Source organism: Phacochoerus africanus, chromosome X, assembly GCF_016906955.1.
Source record: "Phacochoerus africanus isolate WHEZ1 chromosome X, ROS_Pafr_v1, whole genome shotgun sequence".
NCBI classification, from domain to species: Eukaryota; Metazoa; Chordata; class Mammalia; order Artiodactyla; family Suidae; genus Phacochoerus; species Phacochoerus africanus.
Window position 1 is genome coordinate 83,016,006 of NC_062560.1, and position 22,651 is coordinate 83,038,656.

Consider the following 22,651-nt stretch of genomic DNA (forward strand, 5'->3'; position numbering starts at 1 on the left):
CCCAACACAAGCACCAGCATCAATCTGCTGAGAATCTATCCCATGTTTTTTATAATCTCAATATATATGTGTGTGTGTATATATATATATATATATATATATATATACACACACTCATCTATAAACAGTACATAAAGGAAAAGATAAAAATCATTATAAAATAAAAATAAATTTAAAAAATACTTTTAATTTAGATGAATGCTATTATATTGCGTGTACCATTTTCTACCACTTTTATTTTTCCATTCAGCATCGTCTTTGGGATCTATTCCTGCTAAAGTATTTAGCTATAGTACAGTCACTGTAAATGCTGGGTTGCCTTTCATTATACTAATATACCACAGTTTATTTACTCATTGTATAACCCCTGGCATGTGGGTTGTTTCCAGTGTTTGTGCTCTTACAATCATTGCTACAGTGAACATTCTTGTCTTTGTGACCTTTTGACATATAAGTGGAAGGATTGGGTTATACTTACGGTGAGAGTACCTTGCATTAATACAAGGTATTGTTTATTTTATTGGTGTTGTCCTGAGTTTGATTGTCACTGTTGGCACAATCAAAATCCTTATTTCTCTACCTCTTCAACCATACTTAGTATTGTGAGACTTATTTGGTTATTTCCAATTTGGTGAATGTGAAATGGTGTTTCATTGTTTTTTATTTGTATTTCCCTGATTTGTGGGTGAGGTTGAGCATCTTTTTGTTAATTGCTATATGACCTTGGATAAACGACTCAATTTTTCTGTTCCTTAGTTTCCTCCTTTGTAAAATGACAATGGTAATAATACCTATCGTATATGGTAATATAAAAATTAAATTAGTTAGTTCCAGGCATAGGGCAGATGTTTAATAAAAGTTGATTTTTGTGGGTTTTGTGAAGATTTTGGTTGTAGCTACTACCACTGCTAGTACTACTACTGCCATTATTATTGTTGTAGTTATTATTACACTTTTCTCTTGTTTGCGTATGCATAACATACATATGTAAATTTGTATGTGTGTGTGTATACATATATAATCCTTTGCCTATTTTTCTATTGTTAGTATAATATTTCCAGAAATGGAAGGGCAAAGGTGGCTTAAAGGTAAAAGAAAACAAGTGAAAAAAAAATCATTGCAGCCATGACACAAAAATCAGAATTGATTTTCTTTGCCTGACCTTGTCATAATTTTATTCATTTTAACATTGAATTTTTATTTAATTAATTAATTTATTTATTTGTCTTTTGTCCTTTCAGGGCCGCACCTGCGGCATATGGAGGTTACCAGGCTAGGGGTCTAATCTGAGGTGTAGCTGCCGGCCTACACCACAGCAGTGCCAGATCCGAGCCACATCTGCGACCTACACCACCGCTGACAGCAACGCCGGATCCTTAACCCACTGAGTGAGGCCAGGGATTGAACCTGCAACCTCATGGTTCCTAGTCGGATTCATTTCCACTGTTCCATGACAGGAACTCCAAAAGAGTGAATTTTTAATTGAAGTTAAAATAACACCTATTTCAACCAATACATGGAAAATTATTTCCATTATTTAGAATCACTTCTGGAATCGCATATTTATGGGTAAAATATGTATGTAGGGAGGTCACCGTTCTTTTATTTGTCTGACATATTTAAAAAACAGGTTGGCATTACTTATTGAGTATACTTATACATATATATATGTATGCATGAAGCTACATAAATATTCAGTGTGGCTTGTCACATTACTGTTATAGCTTTATTTACCATGGCTTTGTATTTAGTGCACTTAATAGGAAGTGTCATATTTTACTTTTCCATATATTCCTTATAATATGATGTAACACAGTTGATACTGATTCAAAGATAGAAATATTCTCTAATAATATGTCTTCTAGTAACAAAAAAGAAAATTTGCTGAGTGATATGCGTGTATTCGTTCATATATTATTATGGATAAGAAAATTAAAATTGTTAAATATCTTTTGAAGCTAATTCCCCAATTAGCAGTTTTCCTATGACCGCTAATTTAAAACATATGCGTAGACATTTAAGTCTTGTATAACTTTGTATGCTCATGCTAGGCTAAAACAAAGTAGGGGTTCAACGGGTTTTGCTGGATAAACGAATCAATAATATCGATGCCAACCTTCAGAATTAGTCTTGCTCACATGAATTTTGAAATAATTATAAAAACTTTATTAGGATTTATGGTTAGTTCTCACTGTGTAAATTATTCAATGTTACCCATTTATATTATCTTTATATTTGCTACAAATTATAAACATCTTTATTTTTTTTGTTTTTTATTTTTTTACTTAATGATTTTAATTTTTTTCCATTATAGCTGATTTACAGTGTTCTGTCAATGTGCTATTGTACAGCAAGATGTCCCAGTCGCACACACACATAAACAACATTCCTTTTTCTCACATTATCATGCTCCATCAAAAGTGACTAAATATAGTTCCCAGTGCTATACTGCAGGATCTCATTGCCCATCCCTTCCAAAGGCAATAGTTGGCATCTATTAATCCCAAATTTACAGTCCATCCCACTCCCACCTCCTCCCCCTTGGCAACTACAAGTCTGTTCTCCATGTCCATGAGTTTCTTTTCTCTGGAAAGGTACATTTGTGCCATGTATTAGATTCCAGATGTAAGTGATATCATATGGTATTTGTCTTTCTCTTTCTGACTTACTTCACTCAGGATGAGAGTCTCTAGTTCCATCCATGTTGCTGCAAATGGCATTATTTTGTTCTTTTTTAATGGCTGACTAGTATTCCATTGTGTATATATACCACATCTTCTGAATCCAATCATCTGCTGATGGACATTTAGGTTGTTTCCATGTCTTGGCTATTGTGAATAGTGCTGCAATGAACATATGGGTCATGTGCCTTTTTCAAGGAAAGTTTCTATATATAGTTTTCTAAAGTACCTCCATACTGTTCTCCATAGTGGTTGTACCAATTTACATTCCCACCAACAGTGCAGGAGGGTCCCTTTTCTCTACACCATATCCAGCATTTGTTATTTGTGGACTTGTTAATGATGGCCATTCTGACTGATGTGAGGTGGTACCTCATAGTAGTTTTGATTTGCATTTCTCTAATAATCAGGGATGTTGAGCATATTTTCATGTGCTTGTTGGCCATCTGTATATCTTCTTTGGAGAACCATCTATTCAGGTCTTTTGCCCATTCTTCAATTGGGTTGTTGGCTTTTTTGCTGGTGATTTGTATAAATTGTGTATTTTAGAGATTAAGCCCTTGTCAATTGCATCATTTGAAACTATTTTCTCCCATTCTGGAAGGTGTCTTTTTGTTTTCTTTTTGGTTTCCTTGGCTGTTGAAAAGCTGGTCAGTTCGATTAGGTCCCATTGGTTTATTTTTGCTTTTATTTCTTTTGCTTTGGGAGACTGACCAGAGAAACATTTGTAAGGTTGATGTCAGAGAATGTTTTGCCTATGTTCTCTTCTAGGAGTTTGATGGTGTCTGGTCTTATGTTTGAGTCTTTAAGATATTTTGAGTTAATTTTTGTGCATGGTGTGAGGGTGTGTTCTAGTTTCATTGATTTGCATGCAGCTGTCCAGGTTTCCCAGCAATACTTACTGAAAAGCCTGTCTTTTTCCCATGTTATATTCTTGCGTCCTTTGTTGAAGATTAATTGACCATAGGTGTCTGGGTTTATTTTTGGGTTCTCTATTCTGTTCCATTGGTCTGTATGTCTGTTTTGGTACCAGTCCCACACTGTCTTGATGACTGTGGCTTTGTAATACTGCCTAAGTCTAGGAGAGTTATGCCTCCTGCTTGGTTTTTGTTTCTCAGGTTTGCTTTGGCAATTCTGGGTGTTTTGTTTTTCCATATAAATTTTTGGATTGTTAGTTCTACTTCTGTCAAAAATGTCATGGGTATTTTGGTAGAGATTACATGGAATCTGTAGACTACTTTGGGGAGTATGGCCATTACTGCAATATTAATTTTTCTGACCCAGGAGCCTGGAATATCTTTCCATTTCTTTGAATCCTCTTTGATTTCCTTGATTAATATTTTATAGTTCTCAGCACATAAGTTTTTCACCTCCTTGGTCTGGTGTATTCCCAGGTATTTGATTTTTGGGGGGTGCAATTTTAAAAGGTAGTATATTTTTAAAAGATGTATTATATTATATTTATCTTGTATTCTGCTACTTTGCTGAATTGGTTGATCAGTTCAAGTAGTTTTTGGGTTGAGTCCTTAGGGTTTTCTATGCATAGTGTCATGTCATCTATATTTTGTGACCTGCTTATTTCACTTAGCACAGTGTCCTCCACGTTGTTGCATATGGCAGGATTTCCTTCTTTTTTAAAGCTAAGTAATATTCCACTGTATGTATATACTACACTTTATATATTCATTCATCCTTTGATGGACATTTAGATTGTTTCCATATCTTGGCTATTGTGAATAATGCTACAGTAAACATGGGAGTGCAGTTATGTCTTCAAGATTTGATTTTCAATTCTTTTGGATATATACCCAGAAGGGAATTGCTGGGTCATATGATAGCTCTTTTTTAATTATGAGGAATCTCTATACCATTTTCCATAGTCCATGTACCATTTTACATTCCTACCAACAGTGTACAAAGGTTCCAGTTTCTCCACATCGTCACCAACACCTATTTCTTTTTTTTTTTAATAATAACCATTTTTACAGATTTGTGGTTATATGTCATTGTAGTTTTGATCTACATTTTCCTGATGATTAGCAATGTTGAGTATCTTTTCATAAACCTGTTGGCCACATCTTTTTTGGAGAAATATCTATTCACATTTTAATGCAATCATGGAATTGCCCATTTTTAAGTTATGGAATATTAGAAGCATGTATAGAATGAAAGTATTTTAGGACAAGTGCCATTTTATAGTCATTATGATAGCAGGAGATTTTTAACATAGGAAAGCTTTAGTACTATCCAGGTATCATGTATCATTTCCTGTCTTCACATTCTCTATTTATCTAAGCCTGTGGCTATGATTGCTATGGCTTTTAAAGAAGGGCCAAAGGTGATAATAACCACCAGTATCTACTGATCATGATGATTTCTGAAAGCCTGTCTAGTTAAGGAGTTATTTTAAACTAGCTTTGCTCTACTGATTCTTGGGACAGCAGTGCCCACTCATGGAATTCTTACTATTTCTTGAACCCAAGATAAAGCCAAAATGTATGATACAAGGAAAATATACTAGGATTCAAAAAACAAAACTGTGAACTCTATGTATTCAAGACATTTAATCTTAATTTTATAATAGCATTTTGTTCATTTGAAAAGAGGGGTTGAGATATACTTCAATGAGAAAATGCAAAAATATGAAGTACAAAATGTGAATTATTTATGCCTGGGTTCATCAGAAATCTGTTAGTTTGCAAAGTAATCTTAATGTATCTTTCCTACTACAGCATTTTCATTGTATATATACTTTGTTAACTAGTCTCCCATAGCAGGGTTTAAGGCATATTGGTAGATTAGGACAGTTTTCTTGACTCTTTCTTTGACTAGGACAATTTCTGAATGATTCTAGAAGTGATTTCAGTACAATTCAGATAATTTTTTGAATTGACAGAAGGAATGACTCTTGCACTGTCATTTCTTTATGTAGAGTTGCCCTTAGCTGAACGTGGCTCAAAAATTAGGAGAAATTAAAATTCCGATTATTTTGTAGGAAAGATACTGTGCTCTTAGAAAGATCCTTTGGGGAATATTTGTGATGACTTTAAAAGAAATATATTAAAAGTCATTTTTCTTTGAGTAGTAGCAGTAACTCTATTGTCTTGAGTAAGCATGGCAAACTGCTTGTCATCTCCTATAAGATCATGATTATCAAGTGTAATTATCTAGTCTGCTTTGACTCTGAATCACTTTAGATTAGTCATACTTACGTTGGAAATTAAGATAACTCTGGCTCGGGTTGTCGGTGTCAGAAAGTGGGACACTGGACAAGGAGAAATCTTGACAAGGCTCTTTACTTCTGCAGAAGGGCGGGGGTGCTCCAAAAAGCACATACCAAACAACGGAACCTCCCCTATTTATCCCTAACACTGGTGATGTACCTGTCCCCTTCCCATTGGTCAGGTCAGGGTGTGCATTCTTCCAGGTTGGCTAATTGAAACACACTTTTGCTGGGAAAAGAGGTAAAGAGGAAGGGGTTTGCAGTGGGCGTTTCAGCCAAAACTGGAGCAAAATGGAGTAACCAAGATTTCCTTTGATAGAAAAGACATTATGTTACTTTCCACACTTAGCATTAACTGTTAGGAATTTAGTTATTCAGGTAGTTTTTTTCCTGTTATTTTTGTAGTAAGTTTATTTAATTTTCCAATATTTTACACCAATAAGACAAAAGGAATTGTTTTTTTTTTTTTAATGGCTGCATCGGTGGTATATGGAAGTTCCCAGGCCATGGATTGAATCTGAGCCACAGCCTTAAGCTACGTCATAGCTGCAGCAATGCCAGATCCTTTAACCCACTGCACCAGGCTGGGGATCGAACCCTTGTTTCCACAGCGACCCAAGCTGCTGCAATCAGATTCTTAACCCACTGTGCCACAGCAGGAATTCCAACGGGGGTCTTAATGGACCCACAGTAGTTTGATGCATTCTAGAAAGTTTTCCACATGCTTACATCTATGAACATGTAGCTTAGCAAAAAATGTACTCTAGTCTTGTGTTACTTTTCCTCTAAAGAAAATCAGTAATTTGCTTGTGATTTCCTTAGCAAAGATCAGCTAAATAATAATAATAATAATAATAATAATGATTTCCTCAAAATTAAGTTATATTTTTTTAAAGTAATAAAGAAACAGCATGGTTATGGCCATATGATTTAGCAGTGAAGTTTAGCAGCAAGTGTTTTGGGGCAAGAGCATACTGTTCATTCTACTTGACTGGAAAAAAAATTTCAGCTTGAATTTTCTTATGGTTCTATTAACTATAACCCTATTACCTATAACCCTGTTCTTATATTAGTAGAGGTAAGGTGCCAACACATGAATATAGTGATAGCTGTAGAATTTCTATGTGGGAGGAGTTGAGGATTTGACATAAAGCTTCATTTCCATAGCAGACACCAAGTTGTTTTTGCTTTGATGTGGGGGATATTCATTTGGCTGAGGGGAGGTGATTGGGGTCTCAAGGCTCTCCTTGGCACTGCCACTCCTCACAGTTTCAGGACATTTTAACCTTTTGGAAGTAGAAGGTTACCTGCTGAGTACAGCATAAACCAATCTTTTGTTTGAGCAAAGCAAATAGTACTAAAAAATGGTGGGGGAGACAAAGGGAACTTACTCAGAAGACCTTGTCTTTGAGGTTAGTTAATTATTGGCATTCAAATAGATGCTACTCTTGTCTAACTTGCAAATAGTTCACATCTATTCTTCAAAGCAGTCTCAACAGTTCTTATATGGCAACCTGTTTAGCAGCTAAAGTTACCTTAGATAGCTTTAAAGCAATTTCAGTGAATTAAAGGCCTGCCTCAGTTTTAGCATATTTTTAGAAAAAAATGCATGTCTGCCTTTTTCCTCAATTAGTCCAAATTAGGGAGATTTTACTATATATTTAATTCCAGTGTTGCTGCAGGAACCTGGTAAAGGAGTAATTCATGCTGCACATTAGGTTAGAAGCAGCAATTGATTTTTGGTTCTATTTGGCTTATCTTTTTTGCTTAAGTGCTGATATTTAATTTGAAGGGAAACCTCTAAACAGGTCTATATTTTTATGTTTATCTTCTTCCTTGAACTATTGAAATAAACCCATTTGTTGATTTTGGCATGAGCTTTATTAAGGTAGTTAATATGTCTTGCTAATGTTGTTCCGTGTATTTGGATGAGCACCATTATCATTTATGAATCGACGTTTTTCTTTCAGTTCAAAAGAATGCAGAAGCTTTAGAAGAAAAGAAGAGCCTGCCTACAAAGAAGAGAGTGAAAGAGTTGAGAATTTTAGATCCCAAAACAGCCCAGAATCTGTGTATGTGATATTTTCCGTACAGGGCCTTGGGGTGATGGTGGTGATGAGGGATTGTTGGATGTATTTAAACAAAGTTGTAACTTCTTTGAACAGGTATATTTAGCATCTACTAGAAACAAAATTCTGTGTAAACATGATTTAAGTTGCCTTTTTGTCATTCAGCCAGAACAGAGACAACCATAATTGAGCCTTGGCCAGGCCAGGAGAAACTTAAGAATAGTAAAGCTTTGAAAATTACTGATAATTCAGCATTGTTAGAGGAAACAGCGTGAGAGCAAAGGCAGAAAGGGAAAAAAAGTGTTGTTTTTTGGTTATTTTTTCCTCCTGCCTGAGCCTGGAAATGACAGTTTTAGAGTATTCACCAGTCACATTGGGCAAAGCCTTTTACTGCTCCTCCGTTATCCTTTGAAGTAATGGTGATGTGAGCCTGTTAAATTGTTAACCATTGCACTTTAAAACTGGCTAGCTAAATTTAAAGCCTTAAACAAACCAGTCATCCCTTACGTTTGCTTGTGCTGAAGCAACTGGACAGTCAAAACCATCTTCACTTAAGCAGGCCTTTCATTTTCTTTGACATTGTCTCCCCTCTGTATTGAATTCAGCATTTTTTTTTTTGTCACCACAATACACTGTGTTTATATTCTGCGGATACTAAAACACTATGCATGAGAAATTTCAGCATGTCAAGCATTTGTAATTACTCAAAGAAGTGCCATGGGAGTTTATTTTTTGAAGGAATGTGCTATCGAGAATCAGATTAAAATAAACATCTCGTCATTCTCTTGTTAGTAAGAATGTTGTGGTCAGAAAAGCAATCTCTTAATAGCTGTTCTGCATGTGTACATTGCTTACCTGACAGTCCATGTTCTTTATAAAGTGGATGTTCAGTACTTAAAAAAAAAACAGTATGATCTTAATTGCTACTTGATATCTGTCAACATTATTTATTTGGATTATGGATATCTCATTTGGTGTTTATGTCTGATTAATCATTTGCCTGGACATGGAGGATGCTTTTTCTTTAGGTATCAGTGAAGTCATATAACCTTTCCATGCAAAAAGTAATTTTCAGAAACATATTCATTTTCTGGTGATAAGATCATATGAATGTTCTTTTGTGTGTGTGTGTTTGAGGCCACTCCTGCTGTGTATGGAGGTTCCCAGGCTACAGGTCGAATCAGAGCTGCAGCTGCCAGCCTAGGCCACAGCCACAGCAACGCAGGATCTGAACCATATCTGTGACCTACACCACAGCTCAGGGCAACATCACATCCTTAACCCACTCACTGAGTGAGGCCAGGGATTGAACCTGCGTCCTCATAGATACTAGTCTGGTTTGTTACTGCTGAGCCACAATGGGACCTCCACGTGAGCCTTCTTTAAAAAGTTTGTTTAGTGGAGGTTAAAGTGGAATGTATTGTTGATCAATGCTTTCTCAGTCAGTGTAAGCTTATCTAGGTGTAATTGGTTGTGTTTTTCCAATATAACATAATATATATCCAATTAAGAAAAAGTTGACAAGGGAAATTGTGATTCAACCTAAAAGCAACTAAAAGCATACCGCATGAATGTTATTAGGAATTCAGAGAACATTAATGATTCAGACACTTTAATTTTTTCTTATGTGGGAGAACTACAAAGTAGATTGATAAGGTTTTTTAAAGTACTGGGTTACTTTTCTTGTCATTCTTGAGAAGTACTTTGTTGGATGCCTCTGACAATCTCCACAGTAAATCCTACATTAAATTAACAGGCCAACTTGAAATAAACCTTCTTACTTTTCATAGGCTGTTTTGTATTAGCTTAATCTAAAATGCATAAGCATATGGTCATCAGTGCTGTTAGTAGTTTTATCTCATATATAAATATGCATGAGCTGTAAACAGTAGAACCTGAGCTAATAGGCCATTTTGCCTAAATAAGTAGTGTAGTCCATCAAATGGAAACTACTTTTGTTTGTTCATAATTCTGTAAATTAATTTTAGGGACAGGAATTTCATATTTTCAGTTTATGAAGTGGGAATCAGGTATTTGTTATTATTTGTCAGGACATTAAAATTCTGATGCTGCTCACTTTAATAAAATCAATTTTTATTTTAGCTATCTTCCTAGGATCATATCGTATGCCATATGAAGATATAAAAAACATCATTCTGGAGGTTAATGAAGATATGTTGAGTGAGGCCTTAATTCAGGTAACTTGCATATTTTCTTTTTAAATTTCATTTTCATAGATATTTCTAGATTTCTATCTTGTCAACGGAGTTGTGTGAAAATGTTCCATATTTGGATAATAGGATTAGGAATATCTAGCTGTGTGGATAGTAAGAGGATTCAACATAGCAGCTCGAGGTTCTAGCTATGTTTCCACCATTTATTAGATATGTGACCTCTTAAATTTAAGTCCATACACATATAGACGCATCATTCCCTGTACATAAAAATACAAGTATTTCATCATAACAATGACTTGTTAAGTACATATTGTTATTACCCTTGTATGGACGTAAAAGTGTAGAGGTCAAGATGGTAAATAGCTTCTTCAGGTTCAATGTAAAGTAAAGATCAAGGTAAAGTTATCCATTGTTAGGCACTTAATGTGTGCTGGGGATTGTGCCAAGCACTTTATACATTAAAAGAAAAAAAAAAAATAGGAGTTCCTGTCACAGCTCAGTGGTTAACGAATCCAACTAGGAACCATGAGGTTTCTGGTTCAATCCCTGGCCTTGCTCAGTGGGTTAAGGATCTGACGTTGCTGTGAGCTGTGGTGTAGGTTGCAGACACGGCTCGGATCCCGCATTGCTGTGACTTTGGCGTAGGCTGGCGGCTACAGCTCCGATTCCACGCCTAGCCTGGGAATTTCCATATGCCGTGGGAGTGGCCCTAGAAATGGCAATAAATAAATAAGTAAATAAAAATACTATGAGTATTTTTTAAAAAAATTTTAAATTATTTTTGTTTGTTTTTTGGCCACACCTATGGCATACAGAAGTTCCTGGGCCAGGCATCGAACCTGCACCACAGCGGTGACAATGCCAAATCCTTAACTGCTAGGCCACCAAGGAATTCTGCACTTTATATATACATTATATCTCATTGACTCTTACAACAATTATATGGAACAAGTACTATTATCCTCATTTTACAGATAAGGAAACTAGAGGCTTAGAGAGATTGCCCACTGTCGCCTAGGTGGTAAGTGGTAGAGTGGTAGAGTTGAGATTCAGAACAAAGCCTATCACGACTCTTAAGCCATTGCTCTTTTTATTTGATTTTTCTGCCTCCAATGAGTGAATTCTTTCAGTTTGAGAAAGCCTTTTTCCTCATCTGAGATTACTAGGTCACTGTGAGGATTAAACCAAATAAACTGCTTTGTAGAATAAAGTGCTATATAAGAACTAATTCATACAATTCTTGGTATATTTGGCCCTCTCTGGTCAATTTTTGGAAGGAAGAACTGCAAAGATTTTTCATGGATAGGCATAGTCATTGAAGGTTTTTTGTTGTTATTTGTTTTTGATCCATGCAGTTTTCTTTGATTTTAAGAAGATCAAGTAGTTAATACTGTAATAAGTTTATCATATCACCCTTAGACTATTTCTCAATCTCAGAGAACCAGTGTCTGTCATTTGAGCAGGCCATGTCTATATGGAAGTTCCTCCATTGTGTAGTGTAGGCTTGCATTAGTTTATCTCATATATATATGTTAAATATAGATGTATTTCTTTTCTAGAGGACAAAGGTTTAATGAGTTTATGTAGGCTCTTTATCATTATGACACATTTATATTAACTGCAACAAAAGTTACACCATGAGAAGAAATCCCTTTGTGGAACTGTTTTTTCAAAAATGTTTTTCCTTTGTCCAACTAGCAAGTCCAGAGTTCTCTGAGTTGAAATGGAGAGCCAATCACACTTGTCCTCCCCATCTTAGTCCCATGATTCTTTGCATAAAAGTCAGAATAAGCAAGACAGGAAGCCTAAATGTGACTTTGTTCTCCCTCTTTCCCCCCCCCCCAACTGGACAGTTTAATTTTAAAGTACAATAAGGCAAATAAACTCCCGACTCCTATTCAGTAGTTGAAGCTTTCTAGCCTTTTCTGTGTAATTAAATTGCAGTAAAAGAACTGTATTTTGAAGAATTAAACTACAGATATATTTATTTTACCCATTAAAACCATAGCTTTTCCTTCACATGTCTTGGTAAATGAAAAAGGATGTAAATGTGCAGAATGCTACTATGGTATTTACCCAGTAACATTAAAAAATATTATTTTTAACGTCACATTTTCAACTCTTTAGGGAATGTGAAAAACAGAAGAATTCTCACTTATGAATGCCCCTCCAATATGCCACAAGCTTTAAAAATGTATATATAGAAATGTATTACCTGGGGTTTTTTGTTTGTTTCACTTTATTTTGTTGCATAAATGATACATATTTGTTTCTCACTTTAAATTGCCTGGTCCACTTGGGAGGAATGAATTGCTTACAATTTGGAGATGGCAGTAAATTATGTCTAAATTCTTAAATTCATCTTGGTTTAATCTTATCCACGCTGCAGTCAAAAAAACTGGTTGTGAAATCATATTATTATTGTAAATCTTGGGTTGTACTCTGGGAAAGTGAGCAAAGGAGAATCACAAAGCACAGATCCAGCCAGGCACCTTCTGTGCACCGTATATGGGATGGATACTGTTTACTGGGATTGGGTTAACCTGGGTCTGTCTTATCTCCTCCTCTTTTCTAGACCCCATTCCCTTTTCCAAGGCTTTTATCTTTTCTCTTTTTCACATCTCTGTGTTTTACCCCTCGCATCCTTTGCCTCACCAATTTTGTGCTTTCTGTTTGTGGAAGGCATGCCACTTGAGGACTTTTTTCCAGGCTGGCCTGCTTTTTTCCTCAATGCCAGATACTCTAAAATTTCCTCTCCTTCTTTACCCTGCTCAACCAAAACTCATTTTCTCAGTTCTGCTTGTAGGAGAAAACAATTTAACATGTAATTTAATAGTATGCATGATTGGAATTGTGCTGCTTGGGCATGAGGCACAAATGGTGAATAACTCATCTGAGTTATTAAAGTTAGTATGATGTTTATCCAGACAAATCAAATGTCTTGAATACCATCTGGTAAGGAGGAAGGTCCGGGGTAGAAACAATTATTTGATTTTCAAGTACCCAGAGGAGATTGTTTCCCTCAGGCAAAAGAAAAGACTAGACTCACCAGTGCCTTTCTCCCTCTCATCCTAGAAAGAGTTTGCTTCAATGATGCAAAAGTAACATCAATTTGCCATTCAAGGGAGATGTTTACCATTTATGTCTAATTACCATGTAACACATCGATAATGCATAGCATTAAATATGTATATCAGATTAACTTTGTTGTAAGTTCTATTTGATTGCAGTGCTAACTCCTTCCATGCATAATCATAGTTTGTTGCTCAGGTGCATGGTTGTCTCCTCATAACAACAAAAAACAATTAAGGACACATTGTTTCCCAGAGACTTGAATTAACATCAGTATTACTTCTGCTTGTATGGGTCAGTAGGCTCTTTCCTGCCAGACAATTAATAGATTTTAGTTATTTGGCAGGATAAATGTCTTACTTAAAGAAAAACACAAAAACAAACAAACAAAACCAAAATAACACCATCAAAAAAAGAAAATAAAAACCCTTTTATTTAATCAGCAAGATCAATCCCCAAATATAAGATTATTAATAAAAACTATTAATGTTTCCTTTATTTCAAAATATATACATTTAAGCTAGAAACCAAGTTCACTATATAGAAGAAGTTGAAAAGACCTAAAATACTTAACACATAGAAACACTTAAAAAGTACATGATATCCTGAGATTGTTGAGGAGCTTTTAATATATGCAATTATGAGTTAGTTCCAAATAATGTGCACTAAATTTAGGTGATACTTGCAGTCATTATTTCAGCTTTGAAAATCTGCTTTGGCATAATTGAATTTGATCTATTGAGAGAAAAATCTAAGACCAGTGAGTATTTTTAGGGTATCAGTGACAAAAATGAAATATCTGTAGGCCCACTTACATATAGAACATTGACAAAGAAATGGAATTATAAGTTTTAAAACAATGACTCAAGTGTTAAAGGGAAAATAAAAATGTATTCTAATTTAGAACATTAGTGCATGCAAATAATTCTTTAATATTGGTAGGGCATTTATGGTCAAACTCACAAAGCTTATGCAGAAAAATATGGTTAACATAGAAGGCAGTATAAAATTGTTACAGAAAAATTTACAAAGATATTAATAATTTACAAAGATTTATATATATATAAAGCAGGGGTTGATAACCAGGGGTTCAAAGACTTATCTGAGGTGCCATGGAGAGAATTCAGGGTCGTCTTAACTTAGTTGTGAAAAAACTACATCATTATTTTCTTTAATTTCTCACTAATATTTTGGATTTCATTTGATTAACAATGTTAGCAGCAGATCAAAGTAGAATTAATAGTACTTCAAACTTTGTCACTAATGGAAATAATAAATATTTTCATATCACATTAAATTATTGGCAGATATCTTGAAATAATATTTATAGTCATTCCTACTTCAAAATTATACTGGTTGTTAAAGCTGCCACTAGATCTTATTTTTTAATGCTTTAATCAAGAGCAGATCTATTATTATATCATAATTTATTTTCGTAAATATGTTGATAACTACTTCAGTATAATTGGTTTATTTTGTATTCTTATGTATTTTATCTCGAGAAGTGATCCATAAACCGATGTTAAAGAGTTCATGGAAAAAACAAGGAGGATAGAAATTAGTACAGAAAAGTTTCTCAATCAAGATGGCAAACATAAGTTGTTCCCACCTTTAGTCACCCTCGCACTATCTATAGAAAAGGTACCATTGTGAAAATTCCAGACCCAGGGTTGAGGCTAAAGCACCCTCCTAGACCAGAGAGTCTAATTATCACATTAGAAGGGTGAGATGATCAGCTGTATTCTGACCACATTTCCCCTCTCCAGACTGGCCCATTGCCACACTGAGCGTCCCCCGCCCCCACGCCCCCCCGAGCCAATAGTTTCTCCAGTGGGGAAAAGAGAAATCTGGATGAACTTTCAGGCCTGCCAGCATTGTGAAACATTTCTCAGAAGGCCCATTTGGGCCTCACTTCATAGAAGTAAATGGGGGAATCTAGGGCTCAAACATTGGAGATCAGATAGAAGTAGAGGTGGGATGGGGCTTACAGCAATCAGCACTCAGTTCTTAGTAGACTGCATTTTTGCTTGTAGTAGTATCTAAGCAGAGATCCTTGCCAGTGGCTTGGTCCATTTTCAGAGTCAAATTGGTGACCCCATCTGGCTAGGGAGTTTTGTTGACAGTTCTGCCTGCTTTAAGTCCCCAGTTAATGGGCCCTACCAGACATGGTGCCTGTTCTGCTGTCCTGCCTGGACAGGAAAGTAAATCTGCAGCCCTGTATAACTGCTGAGAATAGGTTCTAGTCTTACCAGAACAACTAGCCTAGCCTAAAGAACCCATGCAACTGTGAACCCCATCCTACAGCCCTGCCTGGTCAGGGAGCCAAGCAGGCAGTCTTGCCCAGCTGTTAAGCATATTTTCTGTCTTCACATAACTAGAGAGCCTGAACAGTGACCCTGGGTAGTCTCAGAGCTAAACCTTTAATAACACCAAGCTATGGAGTCCAGCCTATAGTCCCCCTCAGTAGCAGAGTACAGTCTATGACCCTGCCCAATTGCTAAACACCCAAACTTGCCCGGGCCCACAGCCTCATACAGGCAGGGAACCCAGCAAATTACCCTGCTCAATTGTGGAACATAACCTGTTGCTTTGCCTAATAAGGGATCATAGACAGTGACCATTCCCTGACCACAGAGCACAATACACCAGACTGTAGGATACATTCGGAGGCCACATCCCACCAGAGAGCCCTATTGAATCCTGAGGCTTAGCCTGTGGCCCTGCCCAGGATTGGGGCACAGCCTGAAGCCCCACATGGTGGCACAGCACAATCTACAGCTCCAGCTGAACATAGTCCAGCCAGCAGTGCCATCCACTCAAGGAGCACAGCCTGAAACCTCAGCTGACCAGTAGCAACTGCAAAGCCCATCACATGGCCCTGCACAACTGTTAAAACCAACCAGTGACCTTACCTTGACAGGAAACACAACCTGTATCTCCACTGACCAGAGGTTATTACAGAACCCAGCTAATGGCCCCACTTGAAGAACACACAGTTAGCAACCCCACCCAATCAGGGAGTCCAGCCAGTGGCCCTACTTGGCACCCCAGTAGTCTGACCCAACTAGGGACCCCAGTTGACTTGTCCAATACCTCAGGTTGAGCTGACGAGTGAAGGACTTACCCTGTGATGGCTATTTGTTCAAATGCACAAATACTAATACAGTGAATCAAGAATCACAAAGAATCAGATAAAAATAATACCACTATGGGAAACTAATAGAACTCCAATAACTAACTCTAAAGAAATGAAGATCTATGAACTTTCTGAAAAGTAACTAAGAACTACTAAAAGAAGTTCACTGAACTATGGGAATACAGGCAGACAACCAAACAAAATTGGGAAAACTGTGTATAGACAAAACTAAAAGTTCCACAAAGGAAAAGTGACCATCAAAATAAACCAAACCGAAGTCCTAGGGCTGAAGAATAGTGCGAATGAACTGAAAAATTCAATGGAATGATTCAAGATCACACTTGATCAAGCAGAAGAAAACCTGAGTGACCTGGAAGGTGATCCACTTGAAATTATTCAGTCATAGGGGTAAAAAGGAAAAACAATGAAAAAAAGTAACGAAAGCCTACAGGACTATCAGCAAATTTCTCAAGAGAAGCATTATAGGCCAGGAAAATATGAAATAATATAGTCAAAATATTGGAATAAAAACTGTCAACCAAGACTACTATATGTGGAAAAGCTGTCCTTTAGAAATGAAGGAGAGAGGAGTTCCTGTTGTGGCATAGTGGAAATGAATCTGACTAGTATTCATGAGGATGCAGTTTCAGTCCCTGGCCTTGCTCAGTGAGTTGGGGATCTGGCATTGCTGTGAGCTCTGGTGTAGGTCACAGACCTGGCTCGGATCCTTCGTTGCTGTAGCTGTGGCACAGGCTGGCAGCTGTAGCTCCCATCTGACCCCTAGCCCAGAACTTCCATATGCCACAGGTATGGCCATAAAAAGAAAAAGAAAAGAAAAAAAGAAAGGAAATGAAGAAAATGTATTTTCTCAAACAAACAAAAGCTGAAGAAGATCATCATCACTAGACCTCTTGTATAGGAAATACTAAAGGGTAGGGGGGTTTTATTGTTTGTTCTTAAAAGGTTTTTTTTTTTTTTTTTTAATGACCACACCCAGAGCATAGGGAAGTTTTCAGGCTGAGGATTGAATCTGAGCCACAGCTAACAGGTGTTTTGTAAGCTGAAATGAAAAGATGCTAATTCAAATCATAAAAACATATAAATGTGTAAAACTCACTGATAATTGTTAACATATAGTCAGTCTCTAATATAATGGTGTTGCATAATTCATTTATAACTGTTGTTTAAAAGTTAAAGCACCAATATATTAAAAATAATCATAACTTAAATAATCTGTTATAAAATACACAGGGTAAAAATGGAAATTGTAATATCAATAGCCTAAAATAGCATAAGTTATGGGGGGGGGAGTAAAATTATAAGGTTAATATGCTGTGGAAGTTAAGTTGTTATCACCTCAAACTAGGGTGTTATATATTTTATGTAAACCTCATAGTAATCACAAAGGAAAAACCTATAGCAGATTCAAAAAAGATTATAATACAGGAGTCAAAACATACTGCTGCAAAAAGTACTCAAATGACAAAGGGTGAAAACAATGGAAGAAGCAAGGAATGAAACATTCAGAAAATAATTAATAAAAAACAAAAAGCAAGTTCCAGCCTACCAACAGTTTCTTTAAAGGCAAATGTATTAAATTTTCTTGTCAATGACAGAATGGCTATATGTGTAAAAAATAAGATTGAAAACATACGCTGTTTATAAGAGTCTCACTTTAAGTACACACATAGATTGAGAATGAAGGCATAGAAAAACATACTTCAAGCAAATGGTAACCAAAAGAAAGCAAGGGTCACTACACTTATCACAGACAAAATAGGTTTTAAGTTAAAAAAAAAAAAGGTCAAGACAGACAGACAAAGAAGGTCATTATATAACCATAGGGTGATCAATTCATCAAGAAGATATAAAAACTGTACATGGGGACTTTCTATTGTGGCTCAGTGGGTTAAGAACGCAATTAGTATCCATAAGGATATGGTTTTGATCCCTGGCCTTACTCAGTGGGTTAAGGTCTGGCATTGCAGTGAGATGTGGCATAGGTCACAGGTGTGGCTCAGATCCCACCTTGCTGTGGCTGTGGCATAGGCTTGTAGCTGCAGCTCTGATTTGACTCCTAGCCTGGGAACTTTTATTTATTGCAGGTGTGGCCATAAAAAAAATTACAAATGTTTATGTACCTACCATTGGAACAATTAGATATATAAAGTAAATACTAATAGTGCTAAAATGAAGGCTAAAAGGAGTAGTAAAGAACAATAAAGTAATAATCGAGTACTTTAATACCCTGCTTTTAATAATGGTAGAGCATACAGAGAACCGATAAGGAAACAGTGGCTTTGAACAGTATTATAACTTAATGGACCTAACAGATACATACAGAACATTTCATTAAACAGCAGAAGACTACATATTCTTCTCAAGTACACATGGAACATTCTCCAGGATAGATCATAGGATAGGTAACAAAAGGCTTAGCAAAATTAAGATTATTGAATTTAGATCAAATATCTTTTCTTCCCACAGTGGTTTAAAACTGGAAATCTATAATAGGAATAAAGTTGGAAAATACACAAATACATGGAAATTAAACAATACACTGTGGATCAACTAAGGATCAAAGAATGAAAAGAAATAAATAAAATAATATCCTGAGACAAATCAAAATGAAATACAATATAACAGAGCTAATTGAATGGAAGATAAAAGGACATTTCTAATAGGCACATTTATAGCAAAGACATCAAGAAAAAAAGGTCTCAGAAAACCTAACTTTACACTTCAAGGAATATAGAAAAATAAGCAAAAACTAATCCCAAAGTTAGTAGAAGGGAAGAAATAAAGATCAGAGCAGAAATAAACAAGAGGCCAGCATTATCTTTCTTTTTGATAACAGCCATTCTGATATGTGTGAGATGATATCTCATAGTAGTTTTAATTTGCTTTTCCCTGATGCTTGGTGATATTGAACATCTTTTCATGTACTAGTTGGGCATTGAAATATTTTCTTTCAAAAAAATTTATTTGAATCCTTTCCTCACTTTTTATCAGATTATTTGTTTTTTTCTGTTGAATTTTATGAGTTCCTTGTATATTTTGGATAATAACCCCTTATTAGATATGCAGTTTGCAAATATTTTCTCACAGACCATAGATTGTCTTTCCACTCTATTATTTCCTATGTTGTGTGAAAGGATTTTACTTTGATGTAGTCCCACATTTAATTTTGCTTTTATTGCTTGTTAATTTAGTGTCACATGCAAAAATATCTAGGAGATTTTTCCCTGTTCTTTTTATTAGGAATTTTATGGTATAGACCTTATACTTAAATTTTTAATCCATTTCTAGTTAATTTTTGTGAGAGGTGTGAGATAAGGGTCTAGTTTCATTCTTTTGCATATGAAAATCCAATTTTCAATCATATATTGAAAAGACTATCCTTTTCCCCTTCTTGGCTCCCTTGCCAAATACTGGTTGAGTATGTATGCATGCATTTTAATTCTGGGTTCTTGAATCTGTTCCATTGATCTATGTATCATATTGTTTTGATTACTATAGTTTTGAAATAAAGTTTGATATTAGGAAGTGTGAATACTCCATCTTTGTTCTTCTTTTTTGGGATTGTTTTGTATGTTCATGGACTTTTGTGGTTCCATATGAATTTTAGGATTGTTTTTTATATTTCTGTTAAAAAAATGCCACTGGAATCTTGATACGGATTCCATTGACTCTGTGGATCGCTTTGGGCAGCATGGACATTTTAACAAAATTAACTATTCTAATCCATTAACATGGAATATCTTTTCAATTATTTGTGTCTTTTACAGTTAATATAATCAATTTCTTAGTTTTCAGTGTAAAGGATATTAAATCACTGTATCAAAGAGATATCCGTATGCCCATGTTCATTGCTGCATTGTTTTTATGATAGTCAAGACGTGCAAACTACCTAGGTGTCCATTGATTGATGCATGGATAAATAATTTTTGATGTTTGTATGTATACACACACACACACACACACACACAATACTCACAGGAATATTATTCAGATTTTTAAAAGGAGGAAATATGTGACCACATGGATGGAACTTGAGGGCCTTATGCCAAGTGAAACATGTCAGGAAAAGATAAATACTATGGGCTGTCACTGATATGTGGAATCGAGACAAATAGAATTCATAGGAACAGAGAATAGATTGTTGATTGTCAAGGGTGAGGGGAAGTGGGGAATGGGTGAAATGGTCCAGCTCTACAAAAGCCTAGCTATAAAATAAGTTCTGGAGATGTAATGTACAGCATAGGGACTATAGTTAACAATACTGTATTGTATATCTGAAAGTTGCTAACAGAGTAGATCTTAAAAGTCCTCATAGGAATAAAGAAAAAGTATGACTATATCTTTTAGGGTGTTTAAACAAACCTTATTGTGTTAATCATTTTAATATATACTTTTCTATTTCGTATTTACCATCATACTTCAAATCTTAAGCTTAGACAATGTTATATATCTTAACAAAACTGGAAAAAAATTTGAAAAGGAAAAAGGTTTCCCAGTTAAATGATTTACAAGGCTTTTCCCTTAAAATAGTAAAATGATCAGTGCTTACAAGGCATTAGTGGGGAGAGAGGGATGAATAGGCAGAGCACAGAGGATTTTTAAGGCAGTGGAAGTGTTCTGTTTAGTCATATAATGGTTGATACATGCCATACATTTCTTAAAATCCACAGAACGTACAACACAAAGGGTGAACCCTACTGTAAACTATGGACTTTAGTCAATATTGACATGTCAATGTAGGTTCATCAATTGTTACATATACACCATTCTAATAGGGACGTTAATATTGGGGGAGGCTATACATGCATGAGGGCAGGAAATATATGAAAATTCCCTTTATTTCCTTCTCAGTTTTTCTATAAACCTAAAACTGCTCTAAAAAATAAAATCTAATAAGAAAGAAACTAGTACAGAGGCCCCACAGAAGGGGAGCTGTTGGTTAGGCTGGCCTGTGGTTATGGGGTCTTTCTAGGAAAAGTGTACTCTCAACTGGACCTTACAGCATTATTAGAGTTCATTTAGTGCTAAGAAAAGGAAATAGAGGGCAAAGGCTTGAGGCATACAAAGGAGAATATCTATACTCTGGTATACTTCAGAGTCATGTAGGGTGGCAGTGAGAAAGAGTATGTACAAGATTGGTTGGGGTCATACTGTAGAGGCATAGAGATCATAAGTTAGTGACCCACAATATGTTTTCTTTGACCCGTGCAATGCTTAAATGGTAGAATAATTTAAATGTCACATGCTGTCCCATTTTCCATAGGCCCTACCATTCCCCATTACATGTTATCCACTCTTGATTTATTCCTAGTTCTTATATGTGTCAGTTTTTTTGATCCCTGATAGAAAACTTGAAAGCCAAGCTATTGAATTTGGACATGGCTACATGTATGTTTTAGGAAGATTTTTGTAGCTGCAGTATGCCATATAGTTTGGTCAAAAGAGATTAGATACAGGGAGATAATAGTAATTTCAAGTATAAATTATAATAAATCTCTGAAAGACATTAAATGGAAAAGTGGACGAACAAGTTATAAAGAATCTTTGAAAAATCTTGGGAATATAGAGAAGGATTTTACTACTACTAATACAAAGAAGCAAATCATGAGTTCCTGTCATGGCTCAGCAGAAGCGAATCTGATTAGTATCCATTAGGACACAGGTTCGATCCCTGGCCTTGCTCAGTGGGTTCAGGATCTGGTGGTTGCCATGAGCCCTGGTGTAGGTCTCAAACATGGCTTGGATCTGGCGTTGCTCTGACTGTGGTGTAGGCCGGTGGCTACAGCTCCTATTTGATCTCTAGTCTGGGAACCTCCATATACCGTGGGTGTGGCCCTAAAATGATGAAAAAAATATAAATAAAAGGAAGCAGATCAGTTGGGAAAGAAAATACTTCCAGGGTAATGAGAAAAGTTTTATGGATACTTTGCATTAGAATATGTTGGAAATCAGAATAGAAATTAGGACTGAAAATAAGGATCTGGGTAGTCATTTTCAAAGAAGTGATTGTTGGAGTTTAAAACCAGAGAAATTCTTAAGGTTGATAGTGAACAAAGTGACCAATACAAGGTTAAGGTCCACATTTTGGAGACCTCACTGGTGTTAGAGAAATTAGAACAAAGGCAGTCAGCATATCAGAACAAGTGCTGGGGTTCTTTGGTGTGTCACAAAAACTAGCATAGGAGAGATTTGTAAGGAGTGATGGGTAATAGAATGATATCAGGGGGAAAATACTTCTTTTGATATCCTGAATTGCAGTGACTTACTTGAAG

General features: G+C 35.8%; 1 protein-coding gene across 1 annotated transcript in view; it reads left to right on the forward strand.

The window, feature by feature from the left end:
- DIAPH2 (diaphanous related formin 2) overlaps positions 1–22,651 on the forward strand; it is a 913,509-nt gene that overhangs the window by 386,916 nt on the left and 503,942 nt on the right. The window contains exons 19-20 of the mRNA XM_047765864.1: positions 7,875–7,976; positions 10,077–10,171. Of these exons, the coding sequence (XP_047621820.1) occupies positions 7,875–7,976; positions 10,077–10,171 (197 nt within the window). The remainder of the gene's footprint in view (positions 1–7,874; positions 7,977–10,076; positions 10,172–22,651) is intronic.